Here is a 21071-nt window from a genome sequence, read left to right on the forward strand (position 1 = left end):
TATTGATTAATATATCCAAGATCGTGCAAAATACTCATGCAATGCCACGCGACCCTGCTTATACGTTACTTTCTTCACCCAATATTTCTGAGATTAAGTGAAAAAGTCAATGATCGTCAAGATACCTTCTCCGTAACGGCTACGACGTTCCGGTACTCCTAGCATGATGAGGTAACATATTGTGCTCATCATGGCTTGTCTACACGAATAACACGAGGCTCTACTTTTTAATGGGGGCCATTAATATATAGCATGCCTTCTCCCCTCTTGGCTCGATATATTGAGCTGTTCCGCCGCCCAGCCGGTTCATAGCCACCCATGCGTGGTATTGGGGGAGGAAGACGAGATGTACAAATAGACGCCATAGCTCGCTCGCAGAGCTGTTACTAGCTCTAGGGATCATCTGCATTCGCTACAGTGGCAGTGTCTAGCCTTCCTTTCTAATTGCCAAGTTGGACCAAATTTTCTCCTACAGAATGGCCGGGTTCATATTACAAGCCCTATTGGGTGGTTTAACCCTTGGGCTCGGGGCTGCTATCCCCATCGACAACATGCTGCAAACCCGTAGCTTTGCTGCTCAGGCCGGCTTGGCTATTACGGAGAATTTCCACACCCTCGCAAGAGTCCAGCGGCAGCCAGGCCTCTCACGGACGTTCGATGTTCTTCGTCAGAACCGAAAGAATAAGGCCATTGCGAATGACCTCGTCGATGACCCAAATGACCCAGAAGGCGTCGACACCCTGAGAGCCGAATTACACCAGGTTGAATATATCATGAAAGTGGGCTTCGGTGCAGAGCAATACTACATGATCCCAGACACAGGCAGCAGCGACACTTGGATTATCTCAGATGGATTTCAATGTTTGGATCCCTATGATGGACAGGATGTACCGCAAGAAGAGTGTGCTTTCGGTCCATTGTTCAAAGGGGATTTCCCGGATGGAAAAATTGACAATCAAAATCTAAATATTTCATATTTGAGTGGCGACTACTTAAATGGCCCTATGGGATTTGCAAAGTATGTAATAACACCGTATTCAATCCAAGTATATTCTAATCTCATACATCCTCAAGCATCACTGTGGCCAACGTCACCATCCCCAAGCAGCAATTTGCTCTTGTGAATGTAGCTGCATTTGGGGGCGATGGCGTATCGAGCGGTATCCTTGGCCTTGGTCTAAGAGGACTCACAGCAGCCTTCACGGGCAACGACCCGCGCAACGACAGCATAGACAATCTCGTAAATTACTCACCCCTTGTCGAGACCATGGGCACGAGTAAGGTAGCGGATCCTATCTTGAGTTTCGCTATGTCCCGTGACGAGAACCGGTCGTTTATTGCTTTTGGTGGCGTTCCTCCTGTCAAGACGGGAGAGTACACCACGGTGCCGATTCAACAGGTCAGACTTATCCCTTATATTGAGTTTCGTAATAGTATATAAACTAATATCATAACGTAGGCTACTACGACCTCTGGCAAGACAGATTATTTCTACTATGACATTGCGATCGACTCCATCTCCTGGAACAGTACTACGATAAATCAGACGGCGACTAACCTACCATATCATTTAGTAGATTCGGGCACGACGATTAACTTACTCCCGGGTGTCGTGGCGGAAGCCATAAATAATGCGTACACGCCACCTGGTCAGCAGGAGGACAGTATGATATGGAGTGTAGAGTGTGATGCCATACCGCCGACTCTCGATATCGTGATCGGTGGAAAGGCAATCCGCACCCACCCAAGCAGCATGATACTACCCGAGACAGCGGCCGAAGGCTCTAATCGCTGTTTGTCCGGCATTGGATCCGGCCAGACAGGTTCCTATATCCTTGGCGACACTTTTATGCAAGAAATTGTTGCCGTATTCGACGTTTCGGATAAGAAGGAGCTGAAGTTTGCTCAGAGGCTAGATTAGGTTAGACAGGTCGTAGTTGATGTATCCAGCTAAGAATTGAATATGTACCACCATAGTTAACAAACTACCTATTTATTGTTTCGACTATTTGTCAAAACTTATAATTGTCATGAAAAATATGGTTTATTACTCGTCTTACCAAAAAGGGGTAGCATGTAGGATGGCTCTAAATTGCTTCTCAGTGGTTGTTGACTAAGCGTAGTCTTCACGATAATCATCTTACCAAAAAAGAGCCATGTCACCTCTCATTCCCATATTAACACCTGGCGTGTAACGAGAATTGGAGAACCCAGCAAGCAGATATCAACGATACCGTTCACCTGTCCATTTGCTAGTAATAAGATACGTCAACAAGGATTATAATGATCATCAAATTAAGAGCACCTAACCTCTGGTCCGTGTATTCCCTACGCCCCTTTCAAGGAAACTCATCTTCTCCATAGTCTGATTCGTAGTGTATCAAAAAAAGCAATAAAAAAACAGTAGGTAGGTATTACGATTACCGCGATGGACTCAGCGGGCGATTAAAACCACCGATACGGTTCATGTACTGTCGGTACTCGGTCTTCTTCTCCTTCCTCACTGCGCCGGCATTATTGCCTGGTATATGGGCTCCCTTTGTGGTACCGAAACCGCCGAATCCCATCATTGCTTGCATGGCACTTAGTCCGTCATCCTCGACAACAACATCCTCTTCGTCGACATCCTCGTCCATGGCATCCCCGCGGTCGGAATTTGGCGTCTCGGTTCGTCGTCTTCGGTCCTCAGCCTCATCAGTAGAACCTCTGGCATCGTAGAATTTGCCTCCCGCCGCACTCTTCCCTCCACGGTTCGCATCGTCGTCATGTTTTCCTCCAACCTTAAACTGAAGCGAGGATCCCAACCCTGATTCAGCTTTTCCGCCGGGTCTTGGTCGCGTTGGGAGTGGTGAGTTGTTGTGCGTGTTGCGATCTACCTTCCCAGCCGGGCTTCGAGCTGGCGATGCAGAGCGTCGGGGACTTCGATCTCGAGCCGGACCTATATCAATGTTAACCCTAACCCTAATAACCCCCAAATGCATATAACTTTTGCTTTCGATAAGTAGCACTTCTACTCGAGGAAAGCGTAAACGTACCCTTTGGAGCAGGCTCATCTCTATCGCGATGACGATCTCCTTTATTCTTATTCTTCTCGCGACGCTCGTCTGCTCTAGGCCGCGCTTCGTCGTTCTCACGTGGTCTACCCCTATCAAGGTTGCGGTCCCTGTCTCGACGGTCGCGGTTCTTGTCCCGTCGGTCTCGTCGAGGAGATCGGGATCTGGATCTATAGCGGCGGTCTCGTTCTCGTTCGCGGGGTGGTTCGTCTCGATCCCGGCCGCGGTCGTCTCGTTTGTCGCGCGCGTTGGGCTCGTTGCGGTTGCGACGGTCGGATTCATCCCACATCTGTTTGCTATCGGGGCGGTTCCGACGCCGACGAGGTTGATCGGCCATATTTATTTCGTTAAGAAAACAATTGACTGAGTCTGCGGAATATGGTTACGATTTGTAGACTATGTAGATGATGTAAAATGACCGTGATTCAGGTTTAAGAGAAAGTTATGTAAGGCGTCTATAACGATAGGAATTAAGGTTATCGATTAAAGCTAGTACGCTAACCCAACTAAAGCGTTTGCTAAGCGTTTGCTATGGACCCCCCTACAGCTCGGTTCCAGGCGGGGTTGCCCTGGATTTTATAGCGTATGCACACGTATGCAACCGCGTACTACCTGGAAAGTGTAGGGGGTTGGACCCTGACGTCAAATCAATTGGAGCTTCCCCAAACTCCAAATTTCCAAAACTGTGTTCACTTTTAAGCTTCTCGAGCTTCTTATTAGGCTCTTTAGGCTGGTCCGAATTCCAAATTGACTCCTTATAACTTATCATTGCTCCTTCTAATAGGTAAGAAGAGAAAAGACAGTACTTGTTCGATGCCATTATGGCATTATCAAGCCAATTGACGGCTCTGCTGTCAATTCTTCTTCTTTCCTTATTCCCTAATTTGTCGGTATGTGAGGCTCAAGATGAAGGAGTCCTCAACGCCGAGATTGGTCGTCTGAACAACCAAAGCCTATTATGGGGTCCTTATCGTCCAAACTTGTATTTTGGCGTTCGACCTAGAATCCCAAAAAGTGTGACGACTGGTCTCTTATGGGCAAAAGTTGATAACTATGTCGATGTTCAGAACAGTAAGACCGCTGATCCCGATGCATCAAATTAAAACAACGCGAAAATTCATTATTAACTTGAATAAATAGGTTTCCGGTACACATGTGAGCAAAATGAGGGAATGGCAGGTTATGGATGGGATGAGTATGATACTCGAAAAGGTGGCGTCCAGCATATTCGTGATGCTGGGAACAGAATCGATATCACCACTGAATTTGTGAAAATTCCTGGTGGTGGCCATGGCGGAAGCTGGGCTGCCCGCATCAAGGGTGAGCCTCGAGAGGATGCGCCCCCTGATCTCAAAACTACCGTGTTATTCTACGTTGCCTCTGAGGCTCTCGGCGACACTGTTGAGATTGGCAATAGCGATGAGAACGGATTCGAAGGCGATGTGCCGTTTTTGGGTCAATCCCAATCTCTTGGGGACTTTAAGTTAGTCGTTACTAAGGGTAAGGGTGAGCACCCCAGCAGCGCTCACCCCATATCGGGTAAAAGAGACCTCGAGAAGACTACAGTTCAATCGTTAAGTGTACCCGAGGAGCACTTATGGCAGGCTAAGCAGTTATTATTCCAACAACTTAAGGCCGGCGTGGATGAGATTATTCAGGAATACGGCGCCGACAACGCACCTCCTCCTTGGCAAGTCTACCAACTCGCACACAAACCAAACCCTGGAAACATACATCTTGTTCAGAAGATTTTCGAAGGACCTTTCGAATTTGATATTCTGTTCTCGAGCGGTTCTGCTGGTGCGGAAATTACGAGTGAGGACTTGACTCGAGAGATCAAGTCAACAACTGAATCTTTCAATGAGCGCTTTGCGGATGTCTTTGCTCCCCAGGCCCCATTCAATGATGACAAGTATCGCAAGTTTGGACGGAGCATGCTCTCCAACCTTGCAGGAGGTATAGGATATTTCTACGGGAAACATGTTGTCGATCGGTCATATGCCTCCGAGTACGATGAAGAAAATGAGGGCTTCTGGGAGGAAACCGCAGAAGCTCGCGCTCGCAGGCAGGAACAGCTTGAGGGTCCGTTTGAGCTGTTCTCTAGTATTCCATCCAGACCCTTCTTCCCTCGTGGATTCCTGTGGGATGAAGGTTTCCACCTTCTCCCAATTTCTGACTGGGACATTGATCTTACTCTTGAAGTCGTGAAAAGCTGGTATAACCTGATGGACGAAGATGGTTGGATTGCTCGAGAGCAGATTCTGGGTGACGAGGCTCGAAGCAAGGTGCCGGCCGAGTTCCAAGTTCAGTATCCACACTATGCCAACCCTCCGACGTTGTACCTCGTCCTCGAGGCCTTCACGGAGAAGTTAATGAAGACGAACGGAAGCCAGACTACAGGTAAAGAACATCTGTCACTAGACACTGTCCTTGAGAGCGCGCATGTAGACAACCCTGAATTAGGTATCGAGTATCTTCGCAGTCTATACCCTCTGCTCCGACGTCAATTCTTGTGGTTCAAGAAGACCCAATCCGGCGACATCAAAGGATATGACCGAGAAGCGTATTCGAATAAAGAGGCTTACCGATGGCGCGGACGATCCGTTCAACACATTCTAACGAGCGGTCTTGACGATTACCCTCGACCTCAACCTCCTCACCCCGGCGAGCTGCACGTGGACTTGATGTCTTGGATGGGTTTGTCGGCTAAAGTACTAGCGAAGATTGCGGATTTCGTCGGTCTTCCTGAAGATGTGCAGGAGTACAACAAAGCGTTCGACGGTATCTCTCACAACCTAGTAGATCTACACTGGTCTGAGTCCGCTGGCGCCTTCTGTGATGCTACTATCGACGATTTCGAGGAACATACCTTAGTCTGCCACAAGGGCTACATCTCTCTATTCCCGTTCTTGCTAGGTCTACTAGAGCCTAACGACCCTAAGCTTGGCAAAGTTCTTGACCTGCTAGGAGATGAGGAGGAGCTTTTCAGCCCCCACGGCATCAGGAGCTTGAGCAAGAAGTCCGAGTTCTACGGTACAGATGAGAACTACTGGAGGAGCCCCGTGTGGATCAACATGAACTACCTCGCTATCATCCAACTCCGAGTAAGCCTTCCCCTTCCCTTCAAGACTTGAAACTTTTCAAATTTATCTAACAATTACCGCAGAATTACGTCCTCAACCCAGGCCCCCACTCCGCAAAAGCCAAGGACCTATACGTCAAACTACGCAAGAACGTAGTCGAGACCGTGTACAACAGCTGGGAGGAGACGGGCTTCGCGTGGGAGCAGTACAACCCCGAGACCGGCAAGGGCCAGCGCACCCAGCACTTCACCGGATGGACTAGTCTCGTAGTCAAAGTCATGGCTTTGGATGATCTGAGCTGGTGGACTGAGGGCAGCTATGAGAGTCATGAACGAGACGAGTTGTAGATGTGTAGACATAGTCTACCATTATGAGACCGGGCTGACTAAGCCGAATGCGAATGTTGAGAAGTTTAAATAGCCAATTTTACATTGACTAGAGCAGAAACGACACAAATGATAAATGATCTCCACCACGTTCAAGAAGAACTTCATGACAAAGCGAAGAACTGTAAGATGAAAATATGATTCGGTTTTATGCAATGCCGTGTGGTATCCGGTTCTACTATGCGACTCTATGATGAATGAGCTGCGATGTTCCCGGCCATACCCCTTCCCACGTTTTATCGTTGAGATGCACATCCATCCACCTACCAATAAATGCTCCGCTGGAAATACCCGTCCTATCCTATGTAATGAACTCATATCTAACAATCGTAGATCCCATGTTGAAGTGCATCGCCCGTATAGCACATACCTACCTATACACACAAATACCATGTACATACTCTCCCCCATCACGCCTCATCATCAAAAACCCCTAACGGCCCCTTCAGCTTCGTAAACATCTCATCACGTTCACCCGCAGCCGTACTCAGAGCCGTCACCGCGCCCCCAGCACCAATATGCCAGACCTCAAGATCCTGCTGCTGCTGTTGGATCGCGGCATCCCCCGACGTACCACCAACCCTCTCATCGTCCCAGCGGAACAGACTACGGATCGTAACGCTCCAGTCGCCTTTCCCCGCCACATCCATATATCCCACAACCCCCGAATATAAGCTACGCTCCTTGTGGCCTTCGATATCCTGCAGAATCTCACAGCTGCGTTTCTTCGGGGCGCCTGTCATGCTGCCGGGAGGTAGACTAGCGGCGAGGACATCGAGCCCGGTTTTAGGTCCGTCGCGAGGGAGTCTGCCCTCGACTACGCTGATCATCTGAAAAACGCTGGCGTACTCCTCGACGATATTGAGCTTCGGGACGTCGACGCGGCCGGGCCCGCACACACCGTGCAGGTCGTGGCGCACCAGGTCTACGATCATCAGGTTCTCGGCCTCTTCCTTGGGCACGTGGAGGATGGCCTCTGCTTGCTCGAGGGTAGATACCGCGCGCGACTTGCGGACTGTGCCTTTCATGGGACGCATGGAGCAGAGCCCATCTGCGCTGAATTCGAGGAACCGTTCTGGTGAGCTGCTGATCAGAGTAGCGCCGCCGAGTCGGATGTAGGACCCGAAAGGGGCGGGTTGGCGTGAGCGTAGGGATCGGTAGAGCTGCCATGAGGTTTGTGGCGGTTTTCCGGGTTCTAGGGGGGTTAGACGGGATGGTTCTGTTGTTGAGAGACTTCTGGGTCTTGTGATATGCGTCTGGTCTGTAAGGCATAGTTCATACGAGTCGCCCGAAGCGATATAATCCTGACAAGTTCGCACTTTCGACTCATATTCGTCAGCATCCGGTACTTGTATGGACGCCTTTGTGAAGGGGGATTTGGGTGTTGATGGTGGCGTAAGTTGGCTCAGCTGCGCGCGCTTATTAAAATCTACGCGAAGTCCATCCAACCAAATTGGTGAAGTGTGGATTTTCTCGGCGATAGAATCTGCCCATCTTCTTCCTTCAGATTCCGAAGGTGATAGATATTGTAGACGTATTACCCCTTTGGTATGGTCTATGACAATACTTTTAGTGACCCAGGCGAAGCAGAGATCTGGTCTGTGATGGAGTCTCTCTTGGCTCGATTGAACATCAATGCCTTCCAGGCCCAGCTCGTAAGTAGTATAGCCCATGAAACCACCGAGAAACGGCGTTGAACTATCATCCGTTGTCATTCTACGCCTAGCCCAAAATTTAGCCAATAGCTGCCATATGGTTTGTCCAGCTGCGAGATCGATCTTTTCGGATACTTCCTGTGTGGATATTTGAGAAGTTGGGCCGCGTAGAGCAACATGTCTGTCTCCTGTTCTGTATTCTAATTTCAATGCTTGATCTACGTCGAGGGCGATGATGCTGTACCGCCCTCGAACATCAGCACCGATTCTATTCGCTTTCGCGCTTGCAGAGTCTAGAATGATGAAATCCTTCTTGTCGCCTTGCAGTATCTCGACGATGTCTGGAGCCTCGATATGAATTGGGAGTTTTAGAGTCCTCGAACTGTAGTGGTAGTTGACCCCCAGCGATGCGAGATCGGTATTGTTGTTGGTCCGCGGATAGGAATATATCATTTCAGGTTCTGAACAATCCATATCTTCTTCAAAGTTGCTTGTGACAGATTTGGGAAGTTCAGTAGTGAGTGTAGGATTAATTATGCGACCATTCGCGTCATTCCATCGTATTGCTTCGTTGAACCAATTCTTGATAACTTGGTGACCGGTGGGTTCGGTACATATCGATTCGGGGTGGTATTGTAAGCCCCAGAACGGTTTTGTTCTGTGTTTCATGCCCATGAGAATTCGTTCTACACAGTCGCCACGATTTTCATACACCCACGCCAGCGGCGCCACATCTGGTAGATGAGGTGGGGATGTCCATTTGGACGCCACCCAGTTCTCCGGAGTTATATAGTCCTGTCCTATATCTGCGTGAAGGCTATGGTAGAGCGTAGCCCTAAAAGGAGGAACCCCATGGAAAATATTCCCTTCTTGCAAACTACACTGATCTATTACATGATCGATTTCTCGAATCATGCCATGAAGACCGGTACTCAATTTCTTCACGATACCACCACAACTCACAACCAAGCTTTGGAAGCCTAGACATATACCGAGCACTGGAATTAGATGTTCTGACTCAAGATCCCATATATATCTCATGAGCCCCACATCCTGAGCTAGGTCCGGTGAGCCGGGACCTGGTCCGCAAACGACGGCATCGTAACGACGGAGTAGGTTAGTCAACTCCTCAGTAAAATTCGGCTTTTTCGGGTCGAGCCCGGGTGGATCAATTGGTAAGATGTCAACATGAGCATCTAGAGTGGTGGTTAGAAGAGAAACGATATTGTTGCTAAAAGAATCGTATGCATCAATAAAGAGAATCCTTGGAGTATTCATATTCGGGGCTATGACCAGGTTGCAACCTCGACTCGGATGTGCATGATGAAGCCTTCTCTGTCTAAAGATAAGAACTTAGTATACTAAGTAGATTATGAATTAGGAAAATGGCGTAAAGAGATATTTATGACATTCGTGATTTATGGAGGATGAGGATGATAAGCCCGATTAAGAAGAATTTTCAATAAATTTCTCAAGGGATGACAGTTGACCTTGGAATGGATGTTTGCCGCTGACAAGTAACTAACTGTAAGTACCTGCGGTACGGAGTATTTATTAAGCTTAAAATAGGAGCGATGAGCCTGGGCACGGACAGTGGATCAGAGATCGTTATTGCTAATTCCTTTTCTTTAGACTTTTTTAGACGTTTTTCTCTTTGGAACTCTGAAGTCTAGACTTTAACCTAAAATAGTGTCCTGCCTGGGTATTTATTAGCTAGTTGGACCTGACTACTGCAAGAAGGTGCCATCAAGTTAATACTGCTAAAAGGTACATATGCATTGCTCAACTTGCAAGAACATTGAAGTAGGTAAAATGAATTGCTACTTGTCGCCGAGTTTCAAACTGGATACCTGGAATTCTTAGTCCGGGTTGAAGTATCCACCTACCTACTGTCGGTACCTATGTGGATATAGTTAACTTCATGGAATCTTGAGGCTACAACGGGGCTTGATAGATGCAACGGGCTATTTATTACCTACAGCCACTACAGTATTACGAGTCACGATGTTTACACATATCTAGATAAATACAACATGTAATACACAGCGCTAGCTTTGCATTGCGTTGCACGAGCAGAGTTGTTCTGACTAGCACAGATCGTCTCTGCACTAGTTATCTATACATTGTGGTATATGGCACCTGTGATAATTCTAATGAGATAGCCCCTTTCACTCGCTACCCCAGTCTAAGCCATATCGTGCGTCTGAGACCTTGTACTCTCGCAATGCCTTCAGCGCACCTTCGGCATCGGTTGCTGAAACCAAGATGTGGGCGTTGCCTTCTTGTACAAAGCCCTCGTCAACCGCCGTCTTGATCCACTCGGTAAGGCCGCTGTAAAACCCATTGATATTCAGTACGCAGACGCCCTTGTTGTGGATGCCTAGTTGATTCCATGTTGCCGTCTCGAGTAGTTCCTCCATCGTGCCATATCCACCTGGAAGCGCAATGAAACCGCTTCCGGGTCCGCCCTCTATTACTTCACGTGCCATCATCAGTTTTCGTGTGTGCATATCTTTGACAACCGTCGTTCGACCATAGATCTGCTCCTCCGGGACATGGTAGCCATTGGAGTCTTTGGTGTCCGAGTACGTCGAGTCGCGCTCCCATTTGACAAGTGCTTCGGGGATAATACCGTGAACTGCATCGGGGCCTGCTATGGATACTATCGTCTTGGCGACCTCTCCCATCAACCCCACCGTGCCACCGCCGTAAACTAGAAAGCAGATGTCAATCATTGTTCAAACCACAAAGCTTCTTCAAGGCACATCTGAAAACATAGAAGAAAATCAGGATGTACCTAGGGCAATATTGTTCTCGGCCATGAGCTTGCCCAATTCCTGGGCCGCTTTAAGATAGATCGGATTCTTCCCCGGTGAAGAGCCGCAGTATACGCAAATCTTGGCCTGCGCCGGCGTCACATTGGAGTTCGGTCCGGAAGCCATGGTTATATTGGGTGTGTGCCTCGCAGCGTCTGACAGAGACAGAATTAATCGAAATCTGAAGTCGAAAGAACGGAAGTGCGACAGCGGTTAAGAGTTTAGAGAATGGAATGTTCAACTAGTAGGAGCTAGTCAACAACTATAGAGAAGAGAAGAAAATAACAGTATTGGTCCCAAAAAGTAACTAAATAGGTCCGAGCTGCCAAGCTACTTAAGACAGAAAACCGAAGAGAGTTCTGCTCTGGAAACCAAAGAAGAAATTGGGTAGAAATATATGGAGAATCATATACCTAATCTGTGATGTGTAATGGGTTGGGTTGGCTGTTTCGGGAGGAATGTAGTGTGTCGAATCACCCGTAGAAAGCCAGAAACTTGCAAACACCAAAGGAAAAGTATGGAAGAGTGAAGAGGAGTAGCTTGTGTGTGGCGGGAAGCGGCATCATGAATCTAAGTCAGGATGTTAGGGTGGGACTTGGGCGTTGAAGCATTTTGCTGCCCTTTTTTTCAAGACACTTTTTTTACTTCGGACTGGAGTCACTTGAATCTATCTCACCAATGACGTAGCTGGGTCGAAAACAATGAGCTTGTAAGTGCAAGAGCTCGCTCTGTTAGAGGTCATAGAAACTAATCCATGTTGCATATTCAACGCATCTTCATTTACTGGAGGACCAATTGTAAACCGGGCCGGTGTGTTGCTACATTGTATTATAGTAGAAGAGAAAATGTCTTAGGGGATTTTTTTCGTAACCAGCCATTACTAGGTCAGAAGTTTTAGGTAGTTGTCTCGAGTCATCGTAGGGCGTGGCAACGAATTCTGGTAATGATGAAGAAAAAAGGTGAAAGATAATTGGATGTCCCCTTGCCAGCTGACACGAAAAGGCTTAAAAGTGGCTTACCAAAATGCGAAGTAAGGCAAGAACCTTCCGTCCCATAGGTGCTATAGGTTGTACCTACCTGCTACCTAGCAGCCCTGGAGCCTACCTAAGCCACCTATAGGCCAGGTAGCAAAGTTTAGGTGATATGAATGTCACTATCCCCTGATGGCGGTCCCGCTAGATACAGGCCTATGTCGTGCACCATTATCGGTCTATGATTCGCCGATCTCCCCGCTGTCGGAGGGGTCCAGGACCAACCAAGAGCTGGATAGACCAGGATCCCGGTACCCCAAGCTACACAAATCTTATCAGTACATGTACACTATACTCTATTTTCTCCAGGCGACGTATTACTTACCAACCTTGAAATTCCTGCCAGACTCATCACAACCCAAGGCAACCCTCGCTCTGACAACCCGTCATTGCAAATTTCTTAAGTCGGTATTCGGTATTACCGCCTGACTTCATCGTCAGTAAATATGCCGGAAGGAAATGTGGCCCCTCCGGGGGATGCTCGTGAAGAGCAAGGTGTAAGTTGACGCGTCGCAATAGCCTTCTAGTTTGGTGTGTTCATGGTGATGGCTTAGAGCTGAAGCTAATATATTTTGTCCGGTTGTTATAGTCGATGCTCGTGAAGATTGCCCAGGGCCTAGCCATGTGGTTTGGCATGCAATTGTTGATGAAACAATTCACAGGCGGCAACAATGCGCAAACAGCTACGACCAAAGACGCTTCTGGAAATGTTGTTCAGGTTCCTGCAAATACTGGCGACATACCTGCCTACCAACTTCGTCCCAGCAGCCTCGATGAGGGTGCTGTGTGGAACCCAATTCCACAACGACTGGCTCCCATGTGGCCCACCGATAGCGCCCTCGATATTGTCGTTACACTATCGTCATCTTTCGTCCCCGTCAAGATCTCCAGCGTAGCGGAGGAATACGTGGCTCTTAACGAGAAAGGTTTCAAGTTAGGTAACTCGAGCGATACTCGAATTGCCGAAACTACCTTCAACGTGCCGTCATCTGTCCAAAAGAATGGAACACTCTGGGGTCATTTCTATATTGGATTAACAGGCTCAAATCTTGACCCCAAAGAACCAGGATTTGATCCCGCGTCAGCCTTCCACTTTGTGTACCCCCTGACTCAGTATATCCCTAAGAAAAAGGAGGCAAAGACCCGCAACCTCTTGGAAGATAGACCTGATGTAGAGGAGGTAGAGCCTGAAGAAGATACCACCGGACCGATTATCGCAAATTATTATCACCCTAACACCAGCTTAGCTTTCGTTCCTGATACGGGTATCATCAACTTCCCCCAATCGCATCCAGCTATTCGCCAGTTCATTCACCCAGAGGTAGAGTCTGAGCCTCATCACCTTCAATATTATACATTGTACTAATATTTTATAGTCTACTGGTGCTCGCGATGGCTCCGGCCAAAATTCTTGGTATTGTATGTTCCTCTCTACCTACACATATGCCCATTTATATAGCAAGTAGAGGCTAATGACAACGGTAGATCCGGCCTTGTACGTCAACACATTCTGGCAGATGAAGTCTCATATGACTTTGCTTAATGATACGGTCAAGACCCTCCCGCTACGCCTTGACTTAAGCAACATGAAGAATTGGAAGTTCAACATACTGGCTTCGGTTGATTTTAACTCTAAGCAACAAGCGCTTCAGGCTGCCTTTGGGGGCCCCATCCCAGGTGGCGGTGATGGAAGCGAGATCGAGATGGTCAAGGAGATGTTCCTAGATACGAACCCCTATCTCCTTGGCGTAACAGCCGTAGTGAGCATTGCGCATCTTCTTCTCGAGATGCTCGCGTTCGGATCCGATATCGCACATTACCGCAAAAAGAAGGACAACGTCGGTATTTCAGTTCGCTCGATCTTAGCCAACGTCTTCATGCAAGCTGTTATCTTCCTCTACTTGATCGACAACTCCCAAAACACGAGCTGGATGATTCTTGGCTCCCAGGGTATCGGAATCCTTATCGAGTTCTGGAAGATCACTACCATCGTCAACGTCAGACTGCGACCTGCGCCACCGGGATCTTTGATACCGTACCGGGTAACATTTGAAGATAAGTATCAACTCAGCGAGACCGAGGAAAAGACCAAGGAGTACGACGAAATTGCGTTCAAATACATGTATATCGCTGGCGTTCCTCTGATCATTGCATACGCGATTTGGTCTCTGGTGTACGAGTCGCACAAGTCGTGGTACTCATATACACTCACCACTCTCGTAGGATCAGTCTATGCCTACGGCTTCTTAATGATGGTACCTTCGCTCTACATCAACTACCGCCTCAAGAGTGTTGCTCATATGCCTGCAAAGGCGATGATGTACAAATTCTTGAACACTTTCATCGACGATCTTTTCGCTTTCACCATCAAAATGCCATTGTTATACCGATTGGCTACATTCCGAGACGACATTATCTTCTTCATCTATCTATACCAACGTTGGGCGTACACGATTGATTATACTCGTGTCAATGAGTTTGGACAAGGTGGTGACGACGAACCCGAGGAGACTAAGACAGAGGCTAAGCCCTTGTTGGATGCCGAATCTGTCACCGAGAAGGTGGAGGGGACCGCAAAGTCCAGTGGTGCAGACACAGGTGCTGCGAAGAAGAGAAAGTAGATAAATGATTACCAGTGTGAAATGGTGGTATAGCATATAGTTGTACAATCAGGTCCCTGATTCTATAGATGATCACTTAATACAGAGATGCTAGCCTATTGCATCAATTTGACATTTTCAATATTCTTTCTATTCCGAGTTAGTCAACCGTATTATACAAGGATTTGTACGAAGTACGGGTTGAGAAATAACTCAATATCGCACCGTCTCCAATCACCGATGGTCTAGAACCGAGGTGAACCACTTACCAACCTTGCGTACATACATATTTCAGCCCTAAATAGCTAACGATTTACTTGGCATCCCCGACTTACATGTGCGCTAATGTGAAATAAGTACCGACGATACGTACGAGATACGCATGAGATATGTAGGTCTTTTAATCTCTTGTTCTATGCCTGTCGTACACGTCGCAGAAGTCGGATGATAAGGTATTTTCTAAATCCTACAGTTTGGCGTTTCACTTACAAGTGTTCAACTCATTCTCGACAAAAAAGAATGGTCAATTGCTACTACTAAAAGGTTGCTCTTTTTATTATATGTATATCTAGATCCTTGGTAGGTAAGGTTCTATGCGATATCTTATCACATGCCCATGCTTCATCAACATATGCTATACCTACTAGGTACTGGGTAATCGGCATAAACTTGGAAATATCGACCTAGTCTAGATGGGCAGGAGGGTCCCAACTGGAGCTTAGCTTGACGACACTTACGTATTAAGTTTCTACTTTCTGCAACACGCACCTGCAAGAGTAAACTCGGGAATAACCTTTCAACCGCGAAGGATTTCCTTTTTTTTCTTTTTCCGAACTTTTCCACTTTCCCTTCTTCTCGCCCACTCATCATATTGGAGGAGTCGGGGGAGGAGGTGGTGGTGATGCAGCACGACGACAAACGGACATACGAATACACGCTTTCGCACGTGCGACCGACTACCCCTATTTGCCATTATCTACTCACCAACTCAGCCTATCGAATCTAGGGAAAAGAGGGAAAAAAGCAAAATAGGATATGAGCCACGAGACCGTTGGCTCGCTGCTGGCCGTCATCGCAAACTCGCTTAATGATGGCCTGCGCATCCTGATGTTCGCTGACAAGCGAGCCTGGGGATCCGACGAGTTCGAGCAGCTACGATTGCTAGAGGAGACGCTCGATGAAGCCAAGAAGGACTTTCAGGAATTGCCTGTTCTTGTCAATGGTCGTTTCTACTATGAGAACGATCGCATCAGTATGCCTCTCCTATGTAGTGTTTCCTTACTTTCCTGCGTCCACTTCCTAGCTTTAAACCACCTATTCCCTACCCCCGTTCACCGCCCCGATAGAGAAGTTGACCCTAGAAGTCCAATCCTAATATCTTCTCTTGACGAACCGTTACAGACGAGTCCCTCGAAGACCTCCGGATTCTCTGCACGCGCTTTGAACTACATACGCAAACGATCAAAGATTGGGTACGCAGTGGTGCCACCATAGACCCCTCTTGGGCCCACGAAACTCTCGAATTACGCCGTGATCTACATAGGGCTCAGTGCCGCACCGCCCGCCGAATACATGCGGCACAGCAAGTCGATTCCGCTACCGGCAGCGAGAGAACAAGATGTTTAGGAGCGTTACAGGTATACCGTGTACAAGCGCGGAGGGACGTGAGAGTCGAGGAAGAGAGGGAGATATGCGCACAAACAGGGCGATTCGAGAGGTTTAGCGAGCGGGACGTCGCGTTCGTATGTGATTTCTGTGATGGGTTTCTGGTATGGGAAGATATGCGCGCGGTGCCGACCACACGGTTGGTGCAACCCCCGGCGCAGACACAGACGTTACCTATGCATAATACGAATACCAATGCCCCGAATTCCGCCACGAGCACGACACCAACCTCATCTTCGACACAGAGTAGCCATGGAAATACACACGGTCCCAGTGTTGGCAGTGATGACGTGACCCCCGCCAGTGCAAATTGGCAAGCTCGCGGAATAGCTTTGTCGACTGGTGAGGCTAAGACCGTTGTATTCGCACCGGTAGCTATCGCAAACCACCTTCCCCCGGAAGTAGGCGAGTTCCAATGCCGGATCCTATGCCCGCAGTGTGATGAGTATTATTACGAGGAACAAGGCGACGATGACATGGACCGTGTACGGTATACGCAAGATGACCGTGGGCTCGAAAACGTGAAGGCGTTTCAAGAACATCTTGAGTGGAGTCATGCTTCTATGGTTCCGGACACGTCGAGTTGTGGAGTTATGTAGAAAGGAAGGCAAGAAGGAGCGAAAAGAGTTAAGGGGCTATGGAAAAAGGAGCTAGGAAGAAAAGAGAGCTGAAGTTGCGTACTTCCTGTCATGTTACGGCGTTTAGAAAGGTCGTAGATTGCTTGTTTGGGAGGCTATTGTTGTTCGTTGACTACGGGTTAGAAAGCAAAGGCGTTCGGGCGCCCAATATCGAGAACCGACAACGGTCTCGTCGCATCTAACCAGACATGTTTGCGTATGTATTGTGCTTTTCAGCAAATTTCGATCAAGCGTTTATCAAACAGAGAAAATAAAACTTGAATAGAACCTTGATTATAATCTGGACATCGAGTATTCGATTACTGGGGAGTTTAACTATCAATATCTCCACGCATGCTTAACGCTTCTATAATTGCTTCTATTCCAGTTCAAATGATACACATCAAATTCGACCCAATTCTTTTCTCTGTGATTATGTATATTCATGACAATCAGCATTACGTCTGTACATCCATGAGCTCGTCGCCCACACTCTCGACGAACGATCCGTCGATTTCTACCAACACCAGTCCAAAAGCAGCCTATCGCTAGATTTAAAAGAACCGCAACCAAATAAACACCAACACAATCAAGACAAACACCCCAATCGGCGCGTACTGTTTTATCAAAAGGTCCCAATTGATCTTCACAGCCGCCTTGCGGTACTTCCTACTATCGTCGCGCAACCGCGAGCTCATCTCGCCCATCTTATCCAGACTATCACCACGATACAACAAGTCCTCGATGTTCTTCGTCATCACCTTCGTCACGTCGCGCAGCTCGTCGTTTAGTCGGTCGAGGTTCTGGGCTGCGCGCGCGTCGGCGTATAGCGCTTTCGTGCGCCCGATGAAGGTGTCGAATTCCATGAATGCGTAGGGCCGGAGAGAGGGCGAGGTTAGCTGTGCGGAGTAGGTTTGCGCGAATTCGAAGGAGAGGTCGGAGAGGTAGGTGAATGCTAGTTTGCGGGGGTAGGACCGCTCGCTTATGCAGATGTAGACTACGTCGTTGGCAATTAAGTAGCTGGAGGGGTTGGTTAGTTAGTAGTGGAGGAGATGGAGTTGGTGGGGAGGGAATAGGGGTGGGTATATTCGGAGGCACCGCGTACTGTAATGTGTAGCTGCCGCTCTCGATGCTGGCTTGCGGCTCGGAGTTGTGGTTTAGTCGTCGTAGTATGATCTTCGTTTGCGACTTCACTTCGCTGAGGGAGGATTCTGTCTGTCGGTGATGAGGATGTCAGTCGAATGAATCATTAGTCGATTGGTGAAGGTTAGGTAGAGAAACATCTCTAATAAAAGGGGTATTAGATGCATACTTGTTCATCGTCTACAGATGCGCAAAGCATTAAGCCTATTCCATTGCTATTAGTTTCCGTCTTAGATTTAATATACAGCCTAGATATACTACACACCGTCGCCCAAGCGGGCTATCTGTGTTGATCTAATCATCTTGTTTGTGTAGTCGGCTTCTGTTAAGTGCTAGGTGGCACTAGGAGGTTGATCGTGTGCGTGGCCGATAAAGGTGGTGATAATAGTTTACGTGTCTAGAAGCGTTCGATGTTCGGCAGATACGTATTGCAACAATTGAAAAATAAATCGGGTTCCCTCGCCTGCGAATTTAGTTTAAATTCGAGAATTATTCCTCTTCGATATTAGGATGTTGTATATGAGCCGGGGTAATTATTAGGGAGGTGATGATGATGTATTAACTAAAGAGAATAGTTCGATGTCTTCAAATAGGTAGACCTGGAAGTTCACTAACAATCCGTAGCTTGAACCTAGAAGTTGACAGACCCAAAAGTTGGTAATGCAACGTCAGGGGATTGCAAGGATTGCAAGGATAGCCCGAGATTGGGGAATTGATGTCGTAAGTGGGGCTAAGCTAGAGTTAAGGTCCCTTATCGATAGAAAGAATGGAAAGACGAATCCACCTATCGCAGCCTATCGTTAGCACCGACCTACCGATATTGCCCTTTTAGGCATCATACTGTATGCGCTCACTTATATGCTACCTCTCACAGCCTTTTTCAGTTTACACGTTAAGAGTTGACAAACACGACTCTACAAGTTATAAATATATATACGATGACTCCTTATATATAATCATCATAGTCCTTTGTACTCTGTACATAGTACTGGGTACTTAGCGTAGGTAATCGATAACGGGATAACCAATTATCGGCGCCTTCTGAATATATACCTACACCTACATAGAAGAAACTCCGGCGTGGCTTCCATGTTGTCTTTCATACTTCGTCTTTCTTGCCCGGGTAGCTACTAGGCAGTTTCTTCTTGAATATACAAGAGCTCCCCTCTTACTAGTACCTACATTTTACCTACTTCTCATCCTTACTAGTCCTTAGGTACCTACAACATTCAACTATGCCACCACGAAAGAAAAATAGCAGTGCGACCGCAAACAACCCTATCGAGGCTACCAGAAGATCAACAAGAAATACTAAGAGAAATAGCCCCGTCCCCACCCATTCCACTACCAACTCTCCCGGGGACGAGCTCCCGCCAGCCGCCATCACTGTCGGCTCTTCGGAAGACGAGATTTCATCTACTCGTGCTCATGTTTCTGTGGCTTCTGGAACAGAATATTCTCGACATGACTCACCCGATGAATTGGCCTCTATTTGTGTAAACTTTTCTGCCCCCATTTCTTACGCAAGTAGTCGCCCGTCAACAGCAAACAGTGACGGGATCCGTCAGCCAGGGGTATTGTCAACCCCCGCCTCAAAGAAGGACATAGTGATGCCAGATGTTGGTGATGACGAGGGGGAAGACGAGCTTTCTGGACAGGGTCCAGTCTTGAAAAAAACCAAGTCCGCTAAGGACATGCCGGCCAGCACTCGGAAGAGCAGGTCGAAGTACGACAATCCTGATGAGATGCTGACTAACCCACGAGCACCCTTAGCGAAGATCAACCTCCGAGTAAGTGTCACATGTGTTAACATATCCACGCAATGATAAAATCATAAAAAAATATAAAAAATCCCTTAAATATTCTATCACTCTTGACGTATGCGCATTAACATAATGTGTAGGATCTCCTATGTAATAGCAAGGCATGGGACGTCCTAAGTCCGGACGAGAAGAAGTCTGTCCTAGACAAATTTCCAGATGAAGAGGAAGTCCTAGATGCTGGGACCGAAAAGGCGAGACCTAACATCGCGGCACTTAGGAATAATGACAATTTTCGCCATGACGCGGCACAATATCGAGAAGATCTAAGAAAAGGATGGCATGACCCCGAATGGATTCGCCAGGCCCAGGCTGCGCATAGGAGGCGCGCGGCCGGTGACTACAACGAGTATCTCGCCACCCGATTTGAGGACGAATGGGCCATACCTATGACTAAGCAGAGTAATGAGGATAACGATAAGGTGAGTAGCAAGGTGATTAGAAGGAGAATTATAGCAAGAACCCTCAGGCAATTTAGAATATGGCTAATGTAATACCTTTTTAGAGAGAGGATGCTCCTCTTAAGGACGAAAGTAACGATAAAGACGATAATATGAATGCAATGGAAGGAATCGAGACCAACGAAGGAGAGCCTTTAGAAACGGTAGAACCAAAGAAAGAAGATGGTGCCCGAGAGGATGGGCTCATTGAGCATCCACCGGATACGATTATGGTCAATACGGGGACCCTATAAGATCGTTTCTTATAGAAATCCAAATGAGAGCCTATTAATCTAATGGTTAATAATTTGATTATATCGTGAACAATTTATAGGATAAGATGATGCTTCTAATTGTTTCGAGTATAACTTATCTGGGCAGTCATTGATATTTACTAATCCGACGCAGGAATTCCCATCCAATTTCTTTCTATTCCCCTACTACCCATTAACAGACACTCAAAATATACATAGGTGACAAACAAAAAAATCAACGAAATCCACATCAACAGACGAGGACTACCATTGCTGAACCTAGGTGATGATACCCTTTTCCAATGTATACATTAAGGATATCACCATACTACGTCGCACATACACCACGCGGTCACCCACAAACCCAGATTTTACGTACCTACCTTAAGATAGCCACACGTAGCTCAAGTGCGCCGCATACACAACCCAAACCAAATCCGTATACCAAGTACACAAACACTCGTCATACGCAAAACGGTATACACGGCAGTTCCTCCACGCCACACGT

At 47.5% G+C, this 21071-nt stretch overlaps 9 protein-coding genes across 9 annotated transcripts; 5 read left to right on the forward strand and 4 right to left on the reverse strand.

The window, feature by feature from the left end:
- The first annotated feature begins 281 nt into the window (after positions 1-281).
- GGS22DRAFT_165597 (acid protease) lies at positions 282-2374 on the forward strand. The gene is made up of 5 exons (XM_047961712.1): positions 282-1018; positions 1075-1397; positions 1458-2087; positions 2145-2252; positions 2311-2374. The coding sequence occupies exons 1-3, from the start codon at positions 477-479 to the stop codon at positions 1919-1921; spliced, it is 1329 nt and encodes a 442-aa protein (XP_047818267.1). The 5' UTR covers positions 282-476; the 3' UTR covers positions 1922-2087; positions 2145-2252; positions 2311-2374.
- GGS22DRAFT_23129 (uncharacterized protein) lies at positions 2270-3483 on the reverse strand. Its single transcript, XM_047966548.1, has 2 exons — positions 3036-3483; positions 2270-2938 (listed from the first exon to the last, which is right to left on the reverse strand). The coding sequence occupies exons 1-2, from the start codon at positions 3388-3390 to the stop codon at positions 2421-2423; spliced, it is 873 nt and encodes a 290-aa protein (XP_047818268.1). The 5' UTR covers positions 3391-3483; the 3' UTR covers positions 2270-2420.
- A 263-nt stretch (positions 3484-3746) lies between these two features.
- GGS22DRAFT_165602 (glycoside hydrolase family 63 protein) lies at positions 3747-6624 on the forward strand. Its single transcript, XM_047961713.1, has 3 exons — positions 3747-4124; positions 4194-6157; positions 6220-6624. The coding sequence occupies exons 1-3, from the start codon at positions 3875-3877 to the stop codon at positions 6481-6483; spliced, it is 2478 nt and encodes an 825-aa protein (XP_047818269.1). The 5' UTR covers positions 3747-3874; the 3' UTR covers positions 6484-6624.
- A 38-nt stretch (positions 6625-6662) lies between these two features.
- On the reverse strand, positions 6663-9687 carry GGS22DRAFT_165604 (para-aminobenzoate synthase). The gene has a single exon (XM_047961714.1). It carries the CDS (start codon positions 9453-9455, stop codon positions 6933-6935), a length of 2523 nt encoding a protein of 840 aa, XP_047818270.1. The 5' UTR covers positions 9456-9687; the 3' UTR covers positions 6663-6932.
- Positions 9688-10212: 525 nt separating this feature from the next.
- Positions 10213-11594, reverse strand: GGS22DRAFT_23153 (uncharacterized protein). The gene is made up of 3 exons (XM_047966549.1): positions 11407-11594; positions 10975-11148; positions 10213-10890 (listed from the first exon to the last, which is right to left on the reverse strand). Exons 2-3 carry the CDS (start codon positions 11117-11119, stop codon positions 10346-10348), a joined length of 690 nt encoding a protein of 229 aa, XP_047818271.1. The 5' UTR covers positions 11120-11148; positions 11407-11594; the 3' UTR covers positions 10213-10345.
- A 744-nt stretch (positions 11595-12338) lies between these two features.
- On the forward strand, positions 12339-14766 carry GGS22DRAFT_165608 (cleft lip and palate transmembrane 1). Its single transcript, XM_047961715.1, has 4 exons — positions 12339-12521; positions 12614-13345; positions 13401-13443; positions 13510-14766. The coding sequence occupies exons 1-4, from the start codon at positions 12471-12473 to the stop codon at positions 14643-14645; spliced, it is 1962 nt and encodes a 653-aa protein (XP_047818272.1). The 5' UTR covers positions 12339-12470; the 3' UTR covers positions 14646-14766.
- A 281-nt stretch (positions 14767-15047) lies between these two features.
- GGS22DRAFT_165610 (uncharacterized protein) lies at positions 15048-17213 on the forward strand. The gene is made up of 2 exons (XM_047961717.1): positions 15048-15876; positions 16026-17213. The coding sequence occupies exons 1-2, from the start codon at positions 15660-15662 to the stop codon at positions 16886-16888; spliced, it is 1080 nt and encodes a 359-aa protein (XP_047818273.1). The 5' UTR covers positions 15048-15659; the 3' UTR covers positions 16889-17213.
- Positions 17214-17329: 116 nt separating this feature from the next.
- On the reverse strand, positions 17330-18674 carry GGS22DRAFT_165612 (snare-like protein). Its single transcript, XM_047961718.1, has 4 exons — positions 18315-18674; positions 18219-18253; positions 18012-18121; positions 17330-17926 (listed from the first exon to the last, which is right to left on the reverse strand). Exons 1-4 carry the CDS (start codon positions 18349-18351, stop codon positions 17461-17463), a joined length of 648 nt encoding a protein of 215 aa, XP_047818274.1. The 5' UTR covers positions 18352-18674; the 3' UTR covers positions 17330-17460.
- Positions 18675-18932: 258 nt separating this feature from the next.
- GGS22DRAFT_165613 (Asx homology domain-containing protein) lies at positions 18933-20604 on the forward strand. The gene is made up of 3 exons (XM_047961719.1): positions 18933-19839; positions 19953-20291; positions 20375-20604. The coding sequence occupies exons 1-3, from the start codon at positions 19285-19287 to the stop codon at positions 20561-20563; spliced, it is 1083 nt and encodes a 360-aa protein (XP_047818275.1). The 5' UTR covers positions 18933-19284; the 3' UTR covers positions 20564-20604.
- The last annotated feature ends 467 nt before the right edge of the window (positions 20605-21071 follow it).

The sequence above is a fragment of the Annulohypoxylon maeteangense genome, assembly GCF_022496945.1.
Source record: "Annulohypoxylon maeteangense strain CBS 123835 unplaced genomic scaffold GGS22scaffold_10, whole genome shotgun sequence".
Classification (NCBI taxonomy): domain Eukaryota; kingdom Fungi; phylum Ascomycota; class Sordariomycetes; order Xylariales; family Hypoxylaceae; genus Annulohypoxylon; species Annulohypoxylon maeteangense.